The sequence below is a fragment of the Anolis carolinensis genome, chromosome 2 (assembly GCF_035594765.1).
Source record: "Anolis carolinensis isolate JA03-04 chromosome 2, rAnoCar3.1.pri, whole genome shotgun sequence".
NCBI lineage: Eukaryota > Metazoa > Chordata > Lepidosauria > Squamata > Dactyloidae > Anolis > Anolis carolinensis.
In genome coordinates, this window is record NC_085842.1 from 299,123,478 (window position 1) to 299,144,090 (window position 20,613).

The 20,613-nt window shown below is 39.7% G+C and overlaps 1 protein-coding gene across 2 annotated transcripts in view; it reads right to left on the reverse strand.

Moving 5' to 3' along the window:
* The window catches only part of parp8 (poly(ADP-ribose) polymerase family member 8), a 256,946-nt gene that overhangs the window by 8,260 nt on the left and 228,073 nt on the right, over positions 1-20,613 (reverse strand). For both annotated transcript variants that reach the window (XM_008102812.2, XM_003216192.4), the window contains 10 exons: positions 18,662-18,787; positions 17,520-17,585; positions 14,840-14,907; positions 14,309-14,357; positions 7,419-7,531; positions 6,970-7,042; positions 5,212-5,281; positions 2,930-3,006; positions 1,736-1,805; positions 967-1,051 (listed from right to left, as the gene is read on the reverse strand). In XM_008102812.2, the coding sequence (XP_008101019.1) occupies positions 967-1,051; positions 1,736-1,805; positions 2,930-3,006; positions 5,212-5,281; positions 6,970-7,042; positions 7,419-7,531; positions 14,309-14,357; positions 14,840-14,907; positions 17,520-17,585; positions 18,662-18,787 (797 nt within the window). The remainder of the gene's footprint in view (positions 1-966; positions 1,052-1,735; positions 1,806-2,929; positions 3,007-5,211; positions 5,282-6,969; positions 7,043-7,418; positions 7,532-14,308; positions 14,358-14,839; positions 14,908-17,519; positions 17,586-18,661; positions 18,788-20,613) is intronic.

The window sequence follows — 20,613 nt, forward strand, 5'->3', positions numbered from 1 at the left end:
TCAATGAAACAAACTTATTGGTACTTACATTTGGAACAACACAAGATGTTTCATCTCAAATATGTTACAGCCCCACACCACAACCCACAGACAAAGTCAAAATCAAACATCACGCTTGTCTCTTATAACTTTCACTTATGATTTTTAGGGTCCCATTTTTGGGCTGCATGTGGCCTATGCAGAGTACAGGGGATGGAAAATGCCCCTTAGGCATTCTGAAATTATCCACTAATTGAATCTGCCCTATGATAACCAAGACACATTCCATGATACACTCAATATCTACCTATGGCTGGGGATTGCACAAAATGATGCAATAATTGCCATCCACAGAGATGGGTGACTGTGGTGGGGGTAAAAGCCAACCCCCTCCCCCAATACTGTAGTCTGTACCATCACACAAAACTGAAACCAGAGGTGAAATTGCATTATTTCATTTTTTCCTTCAGCTCATACTTAAAATGTGGATTTATTTTTACTTCTTTGGGGATTTGGGGAGCTCTGGAGAATATAAAAAGTGGTGTTGGGTATCCAGATGTAGCTCACAGGTAACACTTCATCCTTGAAATAAAAAGTCTCAGAGTAGCAAATTGGTAATTGGTGGAGTGAGTAATTCCCACAGAACAACTTGTGAGAACTTATGTTAAGTATGGGCAGTCTTTGGCTCTCCGCCTATTGTTGGACTGCAATGCCATCCTCATTGGCTATGCTGGCTAATGCTGGCGGTTTAGAGGTTTAGAGGTTGCCTATCCCAGTTTTAAATGAAACCAGAAGTATAGTGGAGAAAAGAAAATCCCCAACATGAACAAAATTTATAGACAGAAGAAACTACAACTTTCAGTTGACTAGAGAACAAAAAAGAAACTGCATCATTCATTATTTTAGCAAGCTATTTAATTGTATGTACTTGTAACCAGAGCACTATGTATTAGAAAAGCATACAGGTGAAATATTCTCTATACTTACACAAAGAAGAATCTCGTACACACATGATCAGTATTGGGAACTACCCATATTTCCCCATGTTTGTGCAGATCAGGTGAAGTTATCACTATAAAGAAGAAAGAAAATTCTGAACCACATATGTTTAGTGATCTGATAGAGAAACAATTAGCATTTTAGAAATGGAAAATATATTATTATTACCTAAGTCAGAAATGCCAGCAAAAAGTAAAGATTCAATATATGCCACTTTGATCAAACCTTGATCATTTCTTGCCAAGATTCTTCAAGTCCAACTTTAAGAGACTCTTAATATTTTAACGCAAAAGTATTAATTCCTGAATTGCCTGTGCAGAAAATGTTATTTTCTATGCAAATAGTCATGTACAAACTTTACGCAGAATAAATCTCCAATTATAGCATTTTCTGGACACAAATCTATACCTCTGTGCTGAAATATTTTCCATACAGAAAATGCTGCTTCCTTCAATGAAATAGTTGTTTTCTGTGCCAAACATCTGCACACAAATTTCACACAAAATAAGCCCTGAACTATAAATAATCTCATCAGTCCAGGATTCCTCTTATCTGCATTTCCCATCACTCAAAAACATGACTTTTCAATCATTTTACAATATATTTTCACATATTCTTTCCATCCTTAGTAAAAAAAAAAAGGTACAAAGAGAGGATGGATAGAGTGAACATTCATAGATGCCCAGCTCTGGTTCTGTTTCTTTATTTAATTTCAGGAAGCAACCCTATTTTTTCATTTTTAAAAATGTTGGCTTACCTTCACATAAGGCTATGCATTTTAAATTTCGGCTTTGCAAAAATTGAGACTGCTGCCCTTTTTTCTGTGACTGTGAAAGAACAGAAATTGAAAAAAATTATATACAGGCAGTCTCTGAGTTACAAACATCTGACTTACAAATGACTCATAGTTAAGAACTGAGGTGAGACAACAGGAAGTGAGAAGAATCTAGCCCTCAGAGGAGAAATGCACTCTTGAAAAATTTATCATGGCAAAAAGGAATCTCCACTGAAGTTTTATCACCAATTCTTGTTTCCACTAAAAGTCACATTTTTCAAAATTCAGTTGTCCCAGGGACAGAAAGTGAGGTGAAATCTTCTGAACAGGAGCACAGGCAGAAAAACAAATCCCACAGAAGTGTTAACCCTTCCTTATGCTACCCAAGCGATATATAATATAATATATGCGCCATATTTACTCAAATCTAATGCTCATCTTTTTTGGGCTAAATTGCTTTCCCTACAATTAGGGTGCACATTAGATTAATGTAATATGATAATCTTAGTGCTAAGCTAAAACAAAAAGGACGTCATCTCTAATTTAATTGTAATTTAATTTAATGCTATGCAATGCCGGGATTTGTAGTTTGATGAGGCATCAGTATTCTTTGGCAGCCCCCATGATCCTGAACTACAGCCCCCATGACTCTATAGAATTGAGTGTCAGGGCAGTTAAAGTGGACTCATTCTACAGCACAGATAAACCCCAAGTTTTTCTTTTCCACTGCTGAAAGCTTTAGTGTTCTAGAACTTTTGTTTTTAAAGAAGGAATTATAAGCAGGCAACCACTGTAGTGCACATCTTTTTGACCAAATTACAAAGAGTGAAGTCTAGCTTGTTATGATAATTACATTGCCTTAAATCCAATGATTAGTCTCAATTATAATAGGCTTACTGAATAAATGAGGTCCTGGTAAACCAACACCTATATAATTTTTATTTGTTCAGTCAGTGTGCTTACACTAGATGAAATTATCAATTGGATTTAGGCTACTGGATATTATTTTAATTGCAATATGTTATCCTTCAGAACCTGTGCTTATGTCCAGCTATTATCTCATGTGTCCAAAGGTGCTCTGGGGATAAATAAAATGCACATCGAGCACCTGCTTTGAGATAGCAGGACTATAAAAAGAAAAAAAGTTTTTCAGAAATGCTTCATATATTTCTTTACCTGTAACACATTGCTGTTTTTACTGCCCGAAGCAGGCTCATCCTTAGCTGACACCTTCTGCTGTTTCTTGTTCATCCCTAAAAACATTAGATTTACATCAGACATGCTGGTGCATAAAATGTCAGATGTTCCACTTCATATACATAGTAAGTGCGAGCAGATACGATGTCACTGCTGATTCTTCTTTCTAGCAGCTAGGAATCCCTGGCAAGTTAGGACATTTTTATGCTGCCAACCAAAAATGATATACTCTTACAGTATTCTGAAATGCATCACTGCTTCCCACAACATGTGCTAATCTCAGTTCAGGAATAAACTGAGTGCCCTTCTACACATGACTAAATCCCGAGAAGAACTGGGATATTAAATCACAGTTCCTCCCAGGATTTAGTCCCCACCCCCAACCTAAACCCTGCACTTTCCCTGGGGGTAGGAGTGGCTACATGCATCCAGCCCCCCTAATCCCCCATTTCCTTCCTTAAAAAACTTACCTGAGGGGCCTGCCAATAGCACAGACCCCTCTGGAGAGAGCTCCTGGCTCACAAAAATGACACGTCAGGAGGTGAGGGGGGAGGAGGGGGGATTTCCATCCCCCCACTCCTGATGCATCATTTTCTCATGCCAGCTCTTTCCAAAGAACCGGGATTACTGTGGGGATTGACCACCAGGATTGCAAAAGCAATTTCGGAAGTCAGTTCCTCGCAGGGTCCTCACCTGAAAGATGGACTTTAGGACTTTAGCCTAAGGTCTGGATCTCCCCAGGTGTTTTATTAATCAGGAGCAAACTGGGATATTCCAGTTTTCTCTGGATGAATTTGGTTTTACCTGAGGCATCGTTTGGACGCCTCAGGTAAAACTGAGACAGGTCGTGCATTTTGGGCCTGTCTGGAAGAGCCCTGAAACTCTTGAGGGCTTTGTCTTAACTGAATGTCAACTGGACCTTTCTGTAAGGGCAATGATTATCAGCCATTTTGTCCAATGTAGATCTGCAGCCTATTCTAGGTGAGGAGCAGGGGTTACTACATGTGCATGATGCTTTGGCCCTTCACCAGCTCATTCTCCTTTGGAATCATGGAAGCTATCTGTGTTGGAAAAAAAATAGTTGAAGGAGGCCTTAGGTTCTTCTGATGTCAGAGAATACTCTTCCTATGGCCTTTAGATTGTGGATGGACATAATGTTGCTTGATTCCAATTGAAGAAGGAGACATCAAAAATGAATGAAGCATTGTCAAGCTGGCAGGTCAAATGGTTGAAATTTCCACTCTGTCTTAAAAGAGGATGGAAAAATTGTGGAAGACAGGACTATCAATGGTCACTAGTCATGACAGATACATTTTCTCTACAAGACCAGATGTTTGTGTTTATCAGTTGCTGGGGAGAACAAGCAGATCAAGAAACTGTTGGGCTCATGTCATTTTTGCAGACTTACATTAGCACATATTTGGCTGCTATGTGATGGGAGTGCTGGACTAAATGGACTTTTGGTTTGATCAAGCATGACTTGCTTTATGTTCAATTTATATATCCTTGGTATCCCTTTAAGGTAAACAAGCATCAAGGACAAGTGTTATGAGGTTTGGAGTCTCAGTGGTGTTTCCTTTCAGAGCCGGTGTTTTCTTTTAACTGTTGCACTGAAGGGTTTTGATACACTTTCACCTATACTTTCCACTAACTGAAGATGTTAGTAGATGTGAAGCTATTGTCAATCTATCTTTTCCCCTCATTCTTCTTTAAGTTTGTGCATGTGTGTGCATGATGGGTTCTTCTGAGCCCCATTGGGGAGAGAAGATGGGTTATAAATACATTATTATTATTATTATTATTATTATTATTATTATTATTATTATCATTATTATTATTATTGACACAAAGACATAGTATGACACAGCAAACAAGATAGATGCTGTAAATTATTATTATTATTATTATTATTATTATTATTATTATTATTATTATTATTATTGGTGCAATCTTCTTTATCCATAAATAGTTGTTTATGACACTGTGATAAATTCTAGTCTGGGGAAAAAAGCTGGGCATAAATGCAATAAAGAAATATAAATGAACAAATACAGCTAATTGGATTTTCTTCTGTTAGGGTCCATTTCAGAGTTATGAGTATATGACTTTTATGCACACTAAATTTGTTTTTGTTCCCTATAAGCTTTCCCATTCCATGTTAACCTCTTTGAGAAGTACCCACTAGTAGGCATATTTTGCTGTTCAGGATACAGTATGTTACCAATCTCACATTCAAATGTAAAGTGATTTATAAAGATCACCTGAGTAACCGAAAGATATGCTTGACAATGGACTAAGATAGATCCCACTTCCAAACATTGCACCATGGAGCTGAAAGATACAAAGGAAAATGCCATTCTTAATTTGCTATATTATGCAATCTCATTCCAAATTTGATTTTGTACAGCTTTTATCAAGTCATGGAAACCTTCTTATATATTCTAGACAGGGGGCCTTTTCCCACTACACAAGTATAGCACTATGATGTTTCATATGGAATTTTGGGATGTAATTCTTCACTGAATCTTTTCAAAGGAAGCAACAATTTCTGCATTTTTACTCCCACTACAATAAAATATTTGGAATTCACATTGTTTTCAGACTATTCTCAATTCAAGAATTATTCTGTGCAAAATTTGCATGTGGTTGCTTTGTAGAAAAAAAGCAATTTTTTTGCTCAGAATTTTCTTTTTCTTTTTTTTTGCAAAGGGAAGTAATATTTACATCAAACATCCTCAAACTGGTCCTCCAGCAGTTTGGGCCTCCAATTCCCAGAATTCATTACCTTTGTACAAGCCGACTAGGGTTTCTAGGTGTTAGAGGACCAAACAGCTGGAGGGTCGCAGTTTGAGGATGCTTGATTCACATAGTTGGAATTCATTCCTGCTAAAGGGATAGGCAGCTGCATGGGTGCTGAGGGCCAATTTAATTCAAACCATCCATATACTGTACCTCTCACAGCAAGACCAAACACCTTTTCTTCCAATCCCTCTCAAAATAAAGTAGTGTTGTGTCACTTTCTGTAACCATTTTGAGAGGGAATGTAAAAGAAAGCAGTTATTTAGGCACAATGCAGGCTTCTGTTGTGATTTTGAATTGTGGAGTCAATAGTATTTTATTTTCTTTTGTTTAACATTTAGGCAATTTTCTGGATGTTTGTCCAAAATCATACTATTTTTAATGTGAGATCGGTGAGATTAGGGAGAGTAATAGGGGCTATAAAACTGTGTGCCACATGTAGTCTGCAGCCCACACAATAGCCACTCTTGCAGTAGAGTATGACAAACACAGGATATAAATACTTTAAAAAGTGGGATATAAATACTTTTTAAATTTTTTTACTAAACCAGAGGTAGACCAAATGCAGCACAAGGGTCTAAGGGTCCAAGGTGGCTCCCCAAAGCTCTAAGAAAGGGTTTGGAGGTATTGAGGGAAGGGCGTGTGTGTATTTTGGTGCATGGGAAATAATAATGATAATGATAATAATAATAATAATAATAATAATAATAATAATAACTTTATTCTTTTATCCTGTCACCATCTCCCCCAAAGAGACTCGGGGTGGCTAACACATGGCACAAAAGTGCCCAAAAACAGAGCATAAAATAAAACACAATATAAAAAGCAATTAAATAAAACTGACATATAAAACAACAACTTAAAATTCAATTAAAATGGTACTCTTCTAATGGTAAGCAACTGTAAACATGGCCAGGCTGCAAACAATGAGCAAGGGAATGGGATAAGCACAAAAGGTGCAGCCATGGGACAAGGGTATGGGATGTAGTGCAAAACTGCATAACAATTGTGCAGAGCAACTAGGGGCTAGATATTCTGAAAAGGACAGACCTCCAACCCTTTCCAAAACATTAATGTAGCTCCCTAACCGTTGCTCTCCCTGTAAACCCCATGATTTAGCATGGATGAGATTATCTACATCCATCTTAAAAGACTCATATCCCAAACTGTCTTTGAGCAGATACTCATTCATATTGCTTTTTAACATTTTCTTTTTTTACCTGCAGTCTTGTGTTGGAAGCAACCACTAGCCCATTCCTCAGGATTGAGTGCCAATTTTCAATGTGTGACCCACTACAAACAAAAGAAAGAGGTCAGTTAGTGCTGTTATAAAGGAACACAGCAAACACTCTGACAAATATTATGCCTTGAAATGGCATCTTAATTGTTGTTTTAATAATTTATGTTTTAATTGTTTGGTTTTAACTGTAACAGTTTTTTTTTAAATATATGTTTACATGGCATCAAACTGCTGCCTGTTATAAGGCCGCCTTGAGTCCCCTCCGGGGTGAGAAGGGTGGGGTACAAATATGGTAAATAAATAAATAAATAAAATGAATTATCTATATTTCAGAATATTTGTGTAATGTTGATGTGTTTTTTTAAAAAAAATTCTTAGCTACAGTGACTTAGATTTGTTCATACTTTTAGCTTTTTTCTCAGTACTCACTGAAATGCAAAGGTACTTCCATAGAGATTTTTAGCAGCTCTGAAATTGGATTCTTTGGCTGGTGGACTGCTGAGCAGAAGAAATTGATGCGGTGTGTGCATAAACTTCAACTGCTGTAAAGAAACAGGAGCAAACAGTCAAAGTCACAATAAAGACAGAATGAAAATCTCATAAATCTTAAGCAAACTCTTTGGTACTTTAGAACTAAGGGAAGAACAATTTAAAAGACCAAGAAAAAACATAAAATGGAATTTCTGTGGACAAGATCTTCTGATCTGGGAATAGTATTATCTGCTTTTATGGTAGATACAGCTAGCATTACTACATAACTCTGTGGTATGAAGGTTTCCACAGTCACTGCTCAGAGAGTCAAGAGGAAAATATATAATCCCTTTATAGAATATAAATGTCAAGGTCACCATACTGTCCCAGGTCTGCTCCAGCATATGCTGCTGGGATACTAGAGGGGTAAAGCTGATGCTCTCATGTCTTTCTTAGGAGACTTTTAGGAGACTTAGATTTCTCTGCGGTATTGGGTGGCCATTATGGAGAATATAATACTATCCTAGTTAAATATATAGTTTGATCCAAATCTTTTTACTGTTCCTAAGCCAGATCATTCCCTTGTGCTACCTGTCATGGAACCCAGTTACAGGGCTTTGGTAATTCAGCCCTGTAACTGGGAGTCATAACATAAACAATCCCAGGAGCACCTGGCAGAAGAAGATAGAATATGCCTGGGAACTTGGGGCCGAAAGTATAAACAATTATAATTGGTCTAGTGTGTGAAAATGGTAGTAATGTGATATTGGGGGTGGGACTTGATGATGATATTTACGTGTGGTGTTACGTAGCATCAAAAGTTATAAAAATAGTTGTATGTAAACATTGGGTCATTCCTGACTTTTCCAAAGTCATGTGTTCTTCAATAAAGATTGGATTTGAGAGCAGCCATCTCTGATCTGCGTTCAGACTGATCCTTTGAAGTGAGCAGGACAATTAAGTCAGGAATCCAGTTCTCACCCTCCTGCAAATTTGCAGTGAAGTGATAATGAGCAGGGAAGGAGATCAAAGCCATGACGGAGCAAAGGGGCCTCCGCTGGGAGCTCTGCCGTTGGCAGAAGAGACATTGCAAGCCATAGCTTCCTCTACGGGGTACCCCAAGCCGGACGGCGTGACCCAGAGGATTCCCAGAGGGGGAAGAGGCGTTCCGGCGGCGGCAGAAACCAGTTGGGGATCTGGAGGAAGCATGCCGGAGACCGTGGCCCAGCAGTTATCCATCCTGGAAACTCATTTATCCAGGCTGTCGGATACCGTGGGGAGAATAGTGCCAATATTGGAAGAGAATCTCCAAAAAGAGCACATCCGATATGGCGCCGAGAGAGAGCCAAGCAAAGGAGGCGATTGGAGCCAGAGGGGACAGCGAGCTTCAACGCAGAGTCCCGCGGCGGCAAGGGACGAGGGAGACGAGGAGTATTGGCAAGAGCTGGAGTTCCGGGACAGAATGGCGCGCGAAGTGGAGCGCCAGCAAGCTCTGGGAACTCTGAGGCCGCCAACCCCAACAGAGCTCCCAACCCCCCGAATGGGCGTCGGAGTAGAAAGACCACTGGGGCCAGGGATCGGGTCCAGTGGATTAGCTGACGAAGGCGGAGAGGAGCAGGAGATCCAGGAAGAGGAGGAGGATGTGCCGTACGACGGGGAAAGGCGAGATGCGGGGGCTACAGCGAGGCCAGTATGCGGATGGGGGGAAGGGCCGACAGCGGCGGCAGGATTTCGGGAGCCGCGCAGAATGACCACCGGAGTGGGGCGTGGCGTGATCCAAGGAAACCCGATGCAACCCTTCCCCATGCCTCCCAGACAGCATCAACGGGCCGCTGAATGGATGCCAAGAAGGGAAGATCTCAAGCTAGAATACGGAGGGGAATCAGCCGAACTGAACTTTTTTCTAATTAGCATCAGGGGATACATGGAAGACAATGCACACACATTCCCCTCCGAAGCAAGCAGGGTTCGGGCCATCGGCAACACACTAAAGAGAGGAGCGGCCAGCTGGTATGTGCAACTACATGCCAGACAGGACCCATGCCTGAGGTCAGTGCCCCGCTTCCTCGCCGCACTGGAAAACCGGTTCAGAGACCGGCTAGAGCAATTGAGAGCTCGAGACCAGCTTAGAGGAATAAAGCAGAGGGACAAAACGGTGCCTGAGTACGCAGAAGAATTCCTCCACCTCACGGAAAGGGTACCAGAGTGGTCTGAAGTGACCAAAGTGGAATTATTTAAAGAGGGACTACGCCCCGAAATTTTCAGCTGGGCAGCGCACAGAGATGACCCCGAAACGCTCCAGGGATGGATTCAACTAGCGGGGTGCGTTGAATCCACCCTGGCCCAAGTAAAGCGCTTCAGGAGCAGCGGCGGCCAGCAAAGACTGGTGGCGAGAGGTCGAGGAGAAACGAGGAAGCAGGAAAGACCCGGAGGGAGGCCGGGGATTCCCTCCAGAGGAGACGACAACAAACCTAAACCGGGATGCTTTGTATGTGGGAAGACGGGCCATCGAGCAGCAGAATGCTGGGCACGGAAGGGGGAGCCGCCAAAACCCTCAAAGCCCAAGCCAGCAACCGGGAGGCGTGCGGAGGAGGAGGTGCAAGCCCCAGAATCTCCAGAAAAATTGGTGAGTCGGGACAAACGCATGATAGTAGTGCCAATCTGCCTATCGGGGCTAGAGAATCGGGCCACCTGCAAGGCATTTGTGGATTGTGGTTGTTCCAGGAATATTATAACTCCAGAGTTAGCAGGAGCATTGAAATGCCAGCAGATGGCGCTTGACTCCCCAATTGCGTTTTCGCAGCTAGACGGATCAGTGGCTACTGGGGAAGTATCTACAAAGGAAATACGGGAGGTCCCATGTAAAATAGGCAAATGGGAAGGAAGAATATCCTTTGTGATAGCCCCTATTGCCACATACCACGTAATATTAGGGATACCATGGCTCGAACAGGCTAATCCCGAAGTAGATTGGAGAGGAAAGAGCCTAGCATTTAAAGAACAGCAGACGCAATGGGAGATAAGCAAGATTGCAGAAGAGGAGGACGAGGGAGATGAAGAAGGTGAAATAGACCCACTGCTATTGCCACCTGAATACAGAGACTTTGTGGATGTGTTCAATCAGAAAGAGGCAAGTAAATTACCTCCCAAAAGGAATATAGAAGTAGAAATTGAAATAACCCCCGGAGCAAACTTACCAAAACCAAAAGTGTATCCCATGTCTGTGCAGGAGAAGGAGGAATTGAGGAAATACATTGATAAAAACCTGGCGCGGGGCTTCATTAAGCCATCCAATTCTCCTCTCGGGGCCCCAGTGTTATTCAGGAGAAAGAAAGACAACTCCCTAAGATTGTGCATTGATTATCGAAATTTAAATGCAATTACTAAGGACAATAAATACCCTATGCCCTTAGTAAAGGATTTAATTACCGTATTGAAAAAAGGGAGCATATTTACTAAACTTGATTTAATTGAAGCATATCATAAATTAAGGATCAAACCGGAAGATACTTGGAAAACTGCATTTTCCTGCGCATTCGGCCATTTTGAATATAAAATTTTACCTTTCGGTTTAAAAAATGGAGGCGGGTGCTTTATGCAGCTTATAAATGAAATACTGCACCCATTGTTGTACAGAGGGGTATTCATATTTCTTGATGATATCTTGATTGTGACTGAAGATAAGGAAAAGCACGTGAAATTGGTCCGGGAAGTTTTGCAGAGACTAAGAGAAGCAAAGCTGTACGCAAAACTGTCCAAATGTGAATTTAATAAAACTCAAATTGACTTTCTGGGGTATCGGATATCTCCAGAAGGGTTAGCTATGGATCCAGCTAAAGTATCAGATGTAAAAGAATGGGGAGTGCCTCAAACAAGGAGGCAATTGCAATCGTTTCTGGGGTTTGCAAATTTTTATAGATCCTTCATAAAAGGCTTCGCGCAAATAACTGCACCCCTTACTGAACTTTTAAAAACAAAAGGGAAAGGAGAGACAGCAAAAGTAAAAGCTCCTGGCGCCAAACTAAGTTGGACGCCAGAATGCCAAAAGGCATTTGAAACCCTAAAAGAATGCTTCACAGAAGGACCCATTCTAAAACACCCCGATATCAGGAGCCCTTTCATAATCCATTGCGATGCCTCAGACTGTGCGTATGGGGCAGTACTATTGCAAAAGGATCAAAATGGGAACTTAAAACCCTGTGGATATTTGTCCCGGAAGTTCAGCGAAACTGAAAAATGTTGGCCAATATGGGAAAAAGAGGCACTAGCCATATTAAAAGCCTTAGAATGCTGGCGACACTTTCTCGAAGGAAGCGGAATCCCATTTGAAATTTGGTCTGACCATAAGAACCTCCAGTATTTAAAGTCCCCTCGAAAATTGTCCCCCAAACAGATTAGATGGGCACAATACTTCAGCAGGTTCGATTTCCAATTAAAGTTTTTTCAGGGGAAGCAGAATGTCTTGGCAGATGCTCTTTCACGCATGCCTCAACACGAAGGAATACCCACAGTAAAAGAGGGAACAATATTCTCTGACAAACAATGGGGTTTAGCTGTCAGAACAAGAGCACAAACCCAAAAGGAGAACACTGCTATGGTTGAACTCGACGGAAAAGATAATTGGGGAAACGAGCTGAAACAGTCTTATGAAGGAGACCAGTGGATCGCATCCAATGCAGAACAGGGGGAGCAGAAGGGGGGATTTTGGTTTGTGAACAAGAAACTGTATATCCCAGCAACATTAAGGATCAAGATTTTGCATCGTTTTCACAACAACCAGAGCGCTGGTCATACAGGAATTACAAAAACAACAAAAGCAATAGCAAAACATTGCTGGTGGCCAGGGATGAGGAAGGACATAAAAAATTATGTTGTTCAATGTGATGATTGTGCCAGAAATAAATCGAGAGGAGGGAAGCCAATGGGATTATTACAAACAGTAGCAGAACCTACCAGACCTTGGGAATGTGTAGCTATGGACTTTGTGGGGGAACTGCCGGTTAGCAAAGGACATTGTTATATTTGGACAGTATTGGACCTGTTTTCTAAACAGGCCCACTTTATAGCACTGACGAAACTACCATCAGCCGAGAAACTAGCTGAATTGTACATAAACCACATTTACAAACTGCATGGATGTCCCAGTAGAGTGGTCAGTGACAGAGGAGTACAATTCACAGCAAAATTTTGGGAAAAATTCCTGGAAATGCTAGGAGCAGAAAGGAGTTTAAGTTCTGCTTTTCACCCCATGACAAATGGGGCGGTAGAACGTACTCAGCAGACACTTGGGCAGTTCCTTCGAATGTACTCTAACATGAGACAAAATGACTGGTCTCGGTGGTTGGCTTTTGCAGAACTAGCTTTTAATTCGACTATACATTCAGCAACAAATAAAACCCCCTTTGAAGTAGTTTACGGGTATGAAATACAGCCTCTGCCCCAGCTGCCGAGATGGACAGAGAATGAGGGAACAGAGGCAGGGAAATGGAAAGCGCAAATGATGGAATGCTGGAGTCAAGTGACTGCATCCTTAAAAGAAGCACATAAAAAGTATAAAGTATTCGCAGACAGAAAGAGGGTGGAAGGTGATAAATTGGAGAAAGGAGATTTGGTGTGGCTAAGTACCCAAAACATCAAACTGGGGCTACCTTCGAAAAAATTGGGCCCTAAATATATTGGACCATTTAGAATACAGGGTGTTATCAACGAGGTGACTTTCCAGTTGGCATTGCCAAAAAGTTTAGGGAAAATACACCCTGTATTCCATCGTAGCTTACTGAAAAAAAATATGGGTACTTTGGACAAAATGGACACATAGAATTATTGTTTTGTTTCAGGCTTGTGATGAAAGAAGAACCGAAGAGGAGGACGAAGAAAAGGAGGGCACCATGTCATGGAACCCAGTTACAGGGCTTTGGTAATTCAGCCCTGTAACTGGGAGTCATAACATAAACAATCCCAGGAGCACCTGGCAGAAGAAGATAGAATATGCCTGGGAACTTGGGGCCGAAAGTATAAACAATTATAATTGGTCTAGTGTGTGAAAATGGTAGTAATGTGATATTGGGGGTGGGACTTGATGATGATATTTACGTGTGGTGTTACGTAGCATCAAAAGTTATAAAAATAGTTGTATGTAAACATTGGGTCATTCCTGACTTTTCCAAAGTCATGTGTTCTTCAATAAAGATTGGATTTGAGAGCAGCCATCTCTGATCTGCGTTCAGACTGATCCTTTGAAGTGAGCAGGACACTACCCTTAGATAGCACCAGATAAACTGTACTCTCAAGAATTCCTCAGGGATAAATAAACAATCCTTTTTTATTTTCTTTTTTACTTTAAAAGGGATCTTTGTGCTTTTTGGTGACAATTATTTTACATTTATATCCATCCTCAACACTATTTTGACATTTTTCGAATCTTTTAAAATATACATGTTTCCTTCTATTTTTTCATATTAGTTTTCAGCCCAATTCTAGTTTGTACACTTCCTTAGAAGTAAATCCAACTAGGATTGACATCCAATTAAACTGGTCAATACTGGACTGCACAACTGTGCAGATATTTTTCAAAACAAATTAAATGGATGAAAACTCAAACAGATCGCCCACTGGATTTTTCAAAGTTGATGCAAGTTATCTTCATAAAATATACTAAACATAACATAACTCGGTCATCTGAAGATCCTATGACATATAGGCTTTCTTGAATTTTTTTTCAATAACTGTTAGTGATAAAGGGAAAAATGTTCACTTTATGTGACAATTAAGCATCGGTTTATTGGAAAACTAAACTCAATGTCTGCATGCTTGTTACAGAAGATTTTCTGAAAGAATATCAAACTTACCCGATTCACGGGTAGCTTCACAATATGCGATCTATTACTTGAAATAACCCTGGAATAAATAATGCATATAAACATGTGAAATAAGACAGACTACCAGAGTGTAATTGCTTTGAGCCTTATATAAGTGCAAATGGACACCTTCATTCTATTTCCCTAGTTGTTTTGTGTTTTCAAGTTATTTCCGACCTATGGTGCCTCTAAGGTGAATCCATTACAGCTTAAACCCATATAAATTATCCATTTGCTCCAGGATGAGCTCTCTCAGCCAAAAGCAACTAGTTCGTCTACAAATTCATGAAACAGAATAGATTCAATGCAATGTACACAGAATTACAGTATATGGCTATGATGGAATATTTTGCAACTCAAGGATTTGTCTGGTGCTCAGGAATTGGTTTCCCATTTTTACTAGTTTTTCATGGACATTGCTATTTTCTTCCACTATGAAATGTAATGAAATTCAAGTTTTAGCAATGACAAGGCTGTGTGTGCCCATAACTGTCATGTCAATAATCCAAGCAAATTATTTACCATTGCAGAAGAGGATGAGCAAGTGGGTCTTGTCTATCCATCTGCTTCTTGATTTCTAAATAAGGTGCCTAGGAAATAATAACGGTACTAGAATTAGCCATGAGACATTCCAGATCCAGATAGAAGTTAGTTTTCAATGAGTAGTGTTTTAGGAAGGGGTGAGCTTTTTCTTTTTGCTTCTTTTTAAAAATCTATGTTCAAAAATCTGTTTATATAAGATTGGACTGTCTTGAGCATGCCAATATAACCAATTTTTGTACTTGGTGGTTCCATTTCGCTCTTCATTTCACACTTGAATTAAATATTAGCAGGAGTGATTCAGTATCAATGCTAGTTATAGCTATCTTTATTTTTGCGCATGTATTTCATTTTTAAAATGTGCTAACAGAAGCTTGCTATGACTTTATCATCAAAACAGTTATTCCACCAGAATCGCACATAGAGAAATGTTAATATCGATCTCTACTCCATATTACATTCTGTGTTAATATCAAACTAAGGAGCCTCCTTGCTTTACTAGGGGCCATTGGTACTTTGAGACCTCAGGCCTGTGCGATTCACAATGAGATCCTCCTATACCACCCTACAGTACTTGAAGCAGTTGTCTAGTTTAGAAGGACTGGATTAGGTTGTGTGGTCTCTGTTCTCCAACACTGAAGAGCCAGAAAGTTCACCAGAAGAGCAAGTATATCTACTACCCAAAATGGTAACCTCACTCTGCCTAACTGTAGGGCCAATCTTAGGTTGTGTGATGACTCATGGGCCATGTAGTCCCGTTCCTAGTACTATTGTGGCAGATGAAGAGGAAAACTTGGGTTTCCCACCGTTTCTGCCAGATTTGGAGCCCTTGCACCTGCAAGATGTTTGCCCACAAGAAGTCAGCCAAACAAGCCTTGAGCAGAAATCTCCCCCATTTTCTCGCCAGGATTATTATAATCAAGATAGAGGCGCTCGAGAGGCGACTCGCCGGAGCGCCAGGATAGCTGCCAGACAATTAGCTGATTAAGTCTGTTTCCCTTGGGAAACTTTAAGGAGTCATGCATCTGGACACAGTATAGGTTTCGTTTCTTGTTCCCCAGAGAAAGTGTTCCTTGGCGGGAAAACAAGATCCTATATAGGTGTTTGCCCGCAAAGAAATCCTTGCGGAGTCAATTCGTCGGCTTGAGGAGTGAGATCGTGTGTAGACTTCGTACTCCAGTTCCCAGTTCCCGGATCAAGTTTCCTGCCCAGCCTTGTACCATGGACTTCTATGGACCCAGTTCTTGATTCATGTTTGCCTTGTTTCCAGTTTGATCTTGCCAAGTTTCAAGTCTTGCCTTGCCTTGCGTTTTAAACCACGGACCTTGCTTCTCAGTCTCAAGCCTTGTTTTCCAGTTTCCTTCGGATTTACCTTAAGCCTCAAAGACTATGGACAGTTCCCCACACTATTGCTTGCCAAATAGTGTGTGTTTCGGTGAAGTGGATTATAACTTTGGACTTTAATATCACATATTGGACATTGTTTTCCTGGACTATATTTGACCTTTCCTGAAAGGTCTACTTCTGAACTATATTCTACACTTGTTTTTATTGACTTTATATATTTCCTTAATAAAGATATTAGATAGATTCTGGTCTCTGCGCATGGTTATTGGTGTTCTGCAGCCTGGGTCCTGACAGGTTGGAAAGATTGTATCCAGAATCCCTCCTTTTAATTTTATCCTAATCCTCTCAAATGCTGCAAGAAGAGATCCTCCCAATTCAGATAGACTGTGGCTTAGGATAAGCTGAGGGAAAATTCAGAGAACAGGGAGTGATGGTACTTCCAAGAGGAAGTTCTGTTCCCTTGTTTATGTTCAGTTCTATTATGCATATAAGGGAAAAAACTTATTTCACTCTGGAAGTTTGACCAACTTGAAAAGACATCTTAATATGAACATGAACTAGAAATGACTTCTCAATCTGAACATGAACTTGAAATGGCATCTCAAAACTCAGATTTAGTTGTCTATCCAAAAGATTTACAGTCAAAGTACAGGTACAATATGTCCCCCACAATATGTCCCCCACTTAAATGAGTAAGATTTGGTTTGCAGAGGCATCTCCATACTAGTTGGTAAGTAAAGCCAGAATCCAGTGGAATAATTCTGTTTATGAAATGTAAGACAATATAAGCAAGCGGTGGCAATTATTCATTTCTCCTTCAGTTCCCTGTGTGCTCCCTAAAACCTGGGATAGCAAATCCTCTGAAACAAGTTTTCAAGTAGAATGAGCATGATAGTCCTATATTAAAAGGTTACAAGTTGGCTGGTCATGTCAGTGCATCAAAAAAACCCACCAACAAACCCATTATTTTATGATTCTATGATTCATACATAAATATTAGATTGTAACATAATGTTACATAAAGGCATAATTGATCGATGTTCAATTCCACTGAAACTGGGAGCTAAGCATCCTACACTGGATTTAAGAGCCCTTGGATAACTCTTAATTATTTATCTGGGAGAATTCAAGCATTATGTGTTTGAATTCTAGTTCATTGATTTTGTGTTGTAGCTTGCTGGACTCTCAGAGATCATTATCTTTATAGTTTTTTCTTGCATGGTTCTTGTAAAGAAGGAATTGCACAAACAATACTGCAAACTCATAAACAGATGCTCCTTATGAACTAAAGGAACTAAATTAGTTTTATGCTTACCTGCGTCATTTCTCTTATAGAAGTAATACTATCCAGTGCTTTCATTACTCTGTCATAATTCTTCTTCTGCAAAAAAACAAAAAACAAACACAAACCCAAATAAAATTTTCTTTCAAAGCATTTAACTGTTGTTGTTTAACTAGTGTACTCACCATATACAGACATTTTATATAATATGAAAATGACTGTATGCATTACAGTCATAATCATAATCGTCCATAAGAGCCACTTTACATATTGGTAAATCTTGTTATCCTCTTTGTCTATCAGAACTACTTTGCTCATATGAATAAGAAGACTAACATTGGAAAGCTGGGATGAAGAGACAATGCTGGATTCATGCACAAGTTAAATAGGCCACCATTTACAGTAGGGGTAAGGATCACGTGACCCTTCGGCTCCCAGAATTCATCCCCATTTACCATAAAAAGACTGCTGGGACATAGAGTTGAACAATATCTGGTGGACTGCATTTAAGACAAGTTTGGGATTGATTTCATGACTCCATTTATTTGTCTTTTTAGCAGTTCATGGTATCTCCTCCAGCACCATATTTCAAATGAATTGATTTTTTACCTCTCAGTGTTCTTCACACCCAGCTTTCACAACAATGCATAGAAACTGGAAATACAATGGCATGGACAATCAAAAGTTTAGTGTTTAATTATATATCTTTATTCTTCAGGGTCTTATCTAGTTCATAGCTACTCCTCCAAATCATATTAGTATAATTTCTATAGATACAAACAAACACACTTGTTCCCCATCCAATTATATATGAAAACAGATATGCTCAAGTTTTCAAATTTCACAAACATGTATTACTGTGAGTTCCATTTGGGCCAAATTCTTAAAAGGATGTGGTTTAGCATTTTTTCACTTAATGCAATAGAATGCTTTGTTAGCTTCTTAAATAACAGAATGCCAAATATAATGTGATTATACTTTGTTATTGTTTATTTGATAGCATCTTTACTGAGGTGAATTTTATTATATGTTTCATACATAGTAAATGATTTGCAATATAGTTTTTATGACAGAGCAACCCAAAGAAGGATTTGTATTCAAAGTGTGCCTCGAAAAGTCCTCCTTTCTTAACAGACACACCCACAAATCTCACAAAAAATAGAGAATACACATACCCTGGGGTTAAAGGCCAGCATCTGAGAGTCATTAGGATCAACTACAGAAGGATATGGCTCAAAAATGACAACTTTCCTGGGTGATTCTAATGCAGATCGACACATAGATACCAATAAATCAACAACCTAGACATTAAAAACAAAATGCATACATTAAAAATAGCCTTGAAGTGTTTTTTTAAAAACAGCTCCACACTGTAGGGTGGATTTTTGTTGTGTGCCTTTAAGTCATTTCTGACTTATAGCGACCCTAAGATGCACTTACTGGGCTTTCTTGGTAGGATTTGTTCAGAGAGGCATTTCCTTTGACCTCCTCGGAGTCAGTGTGCCTTTCCCAAGGTCACCCAGTGGGTTTCCATGGCTGAGTAAAGATTTGATCCCTGGTCTCCACAGTCATAGTCCCATGTTCAATCAAACCACTCTGAGCAAATATTGCTAAGAAACCTCTGTGCTAGGTTCATCTTAGGGTCTCCCAAAGTCAGAAAGAACTTTAGAGCAGACAATAGACATATAAATTTATAAGAATTGACAGTTAAAAGATAACATCTAAAATCATTTACGTATGCGGTGTTAACACTTTTAAACCTAAATGCAGCTTCAAAAGACTTCAGGGATATTGTCTGCCTAATATTCTGAGTTACAAACATATTTTTATTTAATGGCAGGCCATACAATGAATTATGTGTTCTCAGCCATCCCATCTTCCTTGATTTAAAATGCTTCACTCTGGGAAAACATTAATAAGGAGGGGGATTTTGATCAACACAGCATTGCAGTTCCACCCACAATCCCAGATAGACTCTGAGTCATAACAAGAAAAGTTCTAAAAACCTTTGCATTCAGATTTCAGGAGGGAAATAAAAAAGATGGTTCTTTCAAGAAGTGAAATGAAGATAAGGAGAACAAAAACTTTAGGAGGAGAAGGCAAATCTAGGATGTTTCTCCCCTCTGCTCATTTGACAGAAATAGGTAATCATGTTGACAATGATAGGGATCAATACTGGAGAGTAAATAAGTGGGCAGAATCTATTGCCAAGAAAGATGGATTCAAATGCCAGCTTAGTCAATGCACTATGGGCCAGCTCTAGCACACACTGTTATTTAAATTCTACTGGAGACTAATACAGGAGTGGGCCACTTTCTTGCCATGGGAGAAGACCTCGTTGGTTTCTCCAAATGAAAAACCACACATTTCTTTTTGAAGAAAAAAAAATCCTGGTTTTAAAAATATTTATTATTAAAATAATGCATGAGGCGAGAATCCCACTTCTTTAAAACGATGGATAATTGTGGAGGAGACTAAGGTATCATTTTTATTTCAGAAATGAGCCAAAATATGCCAATTTTCAACTTCATTGGAGGTGGGGGAACAGTGGAGGGCAAGAGGAACCCAAATGCCATGGTTTGGGATGTTTTTTAGCCAATTTTTTTTTTTTAAATGTGTATGTGGGGAAACTAGAGGCTGTGGAGATCTCTATAGGGGAAACCACAATAGAGGTCCCCAGAGGCACATGTGCACAATGGTCCACAGTTTCCTCATTCTGTCCATATGGGCACAGTACTGATGTTTTTTACCCAGAACCCAAAAAAGGAATCTCTAGGAGTCACCAAACACCTGATTTGGTAAGCTAAGCCTGGTGAGTACTTAGACAAGAGACCACTAGGAAGGCCAGTGCTCTTGAGATAGGACTGGCAATAAATTGTTGCCTCCATATTCTAATGTTCTTTTCACATTCTAATGTTCATGTGGTTGCTTCATAAGCCATTCTTTTTCAGCCCCTTCAATCAAACATTGTGTTACCCTATTGTCAGAGAAGCCATCTCATGTATATCAATAACTTATGAAAATGTTCTATAGATTAGTCCTAGCTTGTAGTAGCTTATGCCTTCCATATTGGCAAGACTGTGAATCTGTTCCGGATTTTAATCCAGTCATTAAAAAAAACTAACCA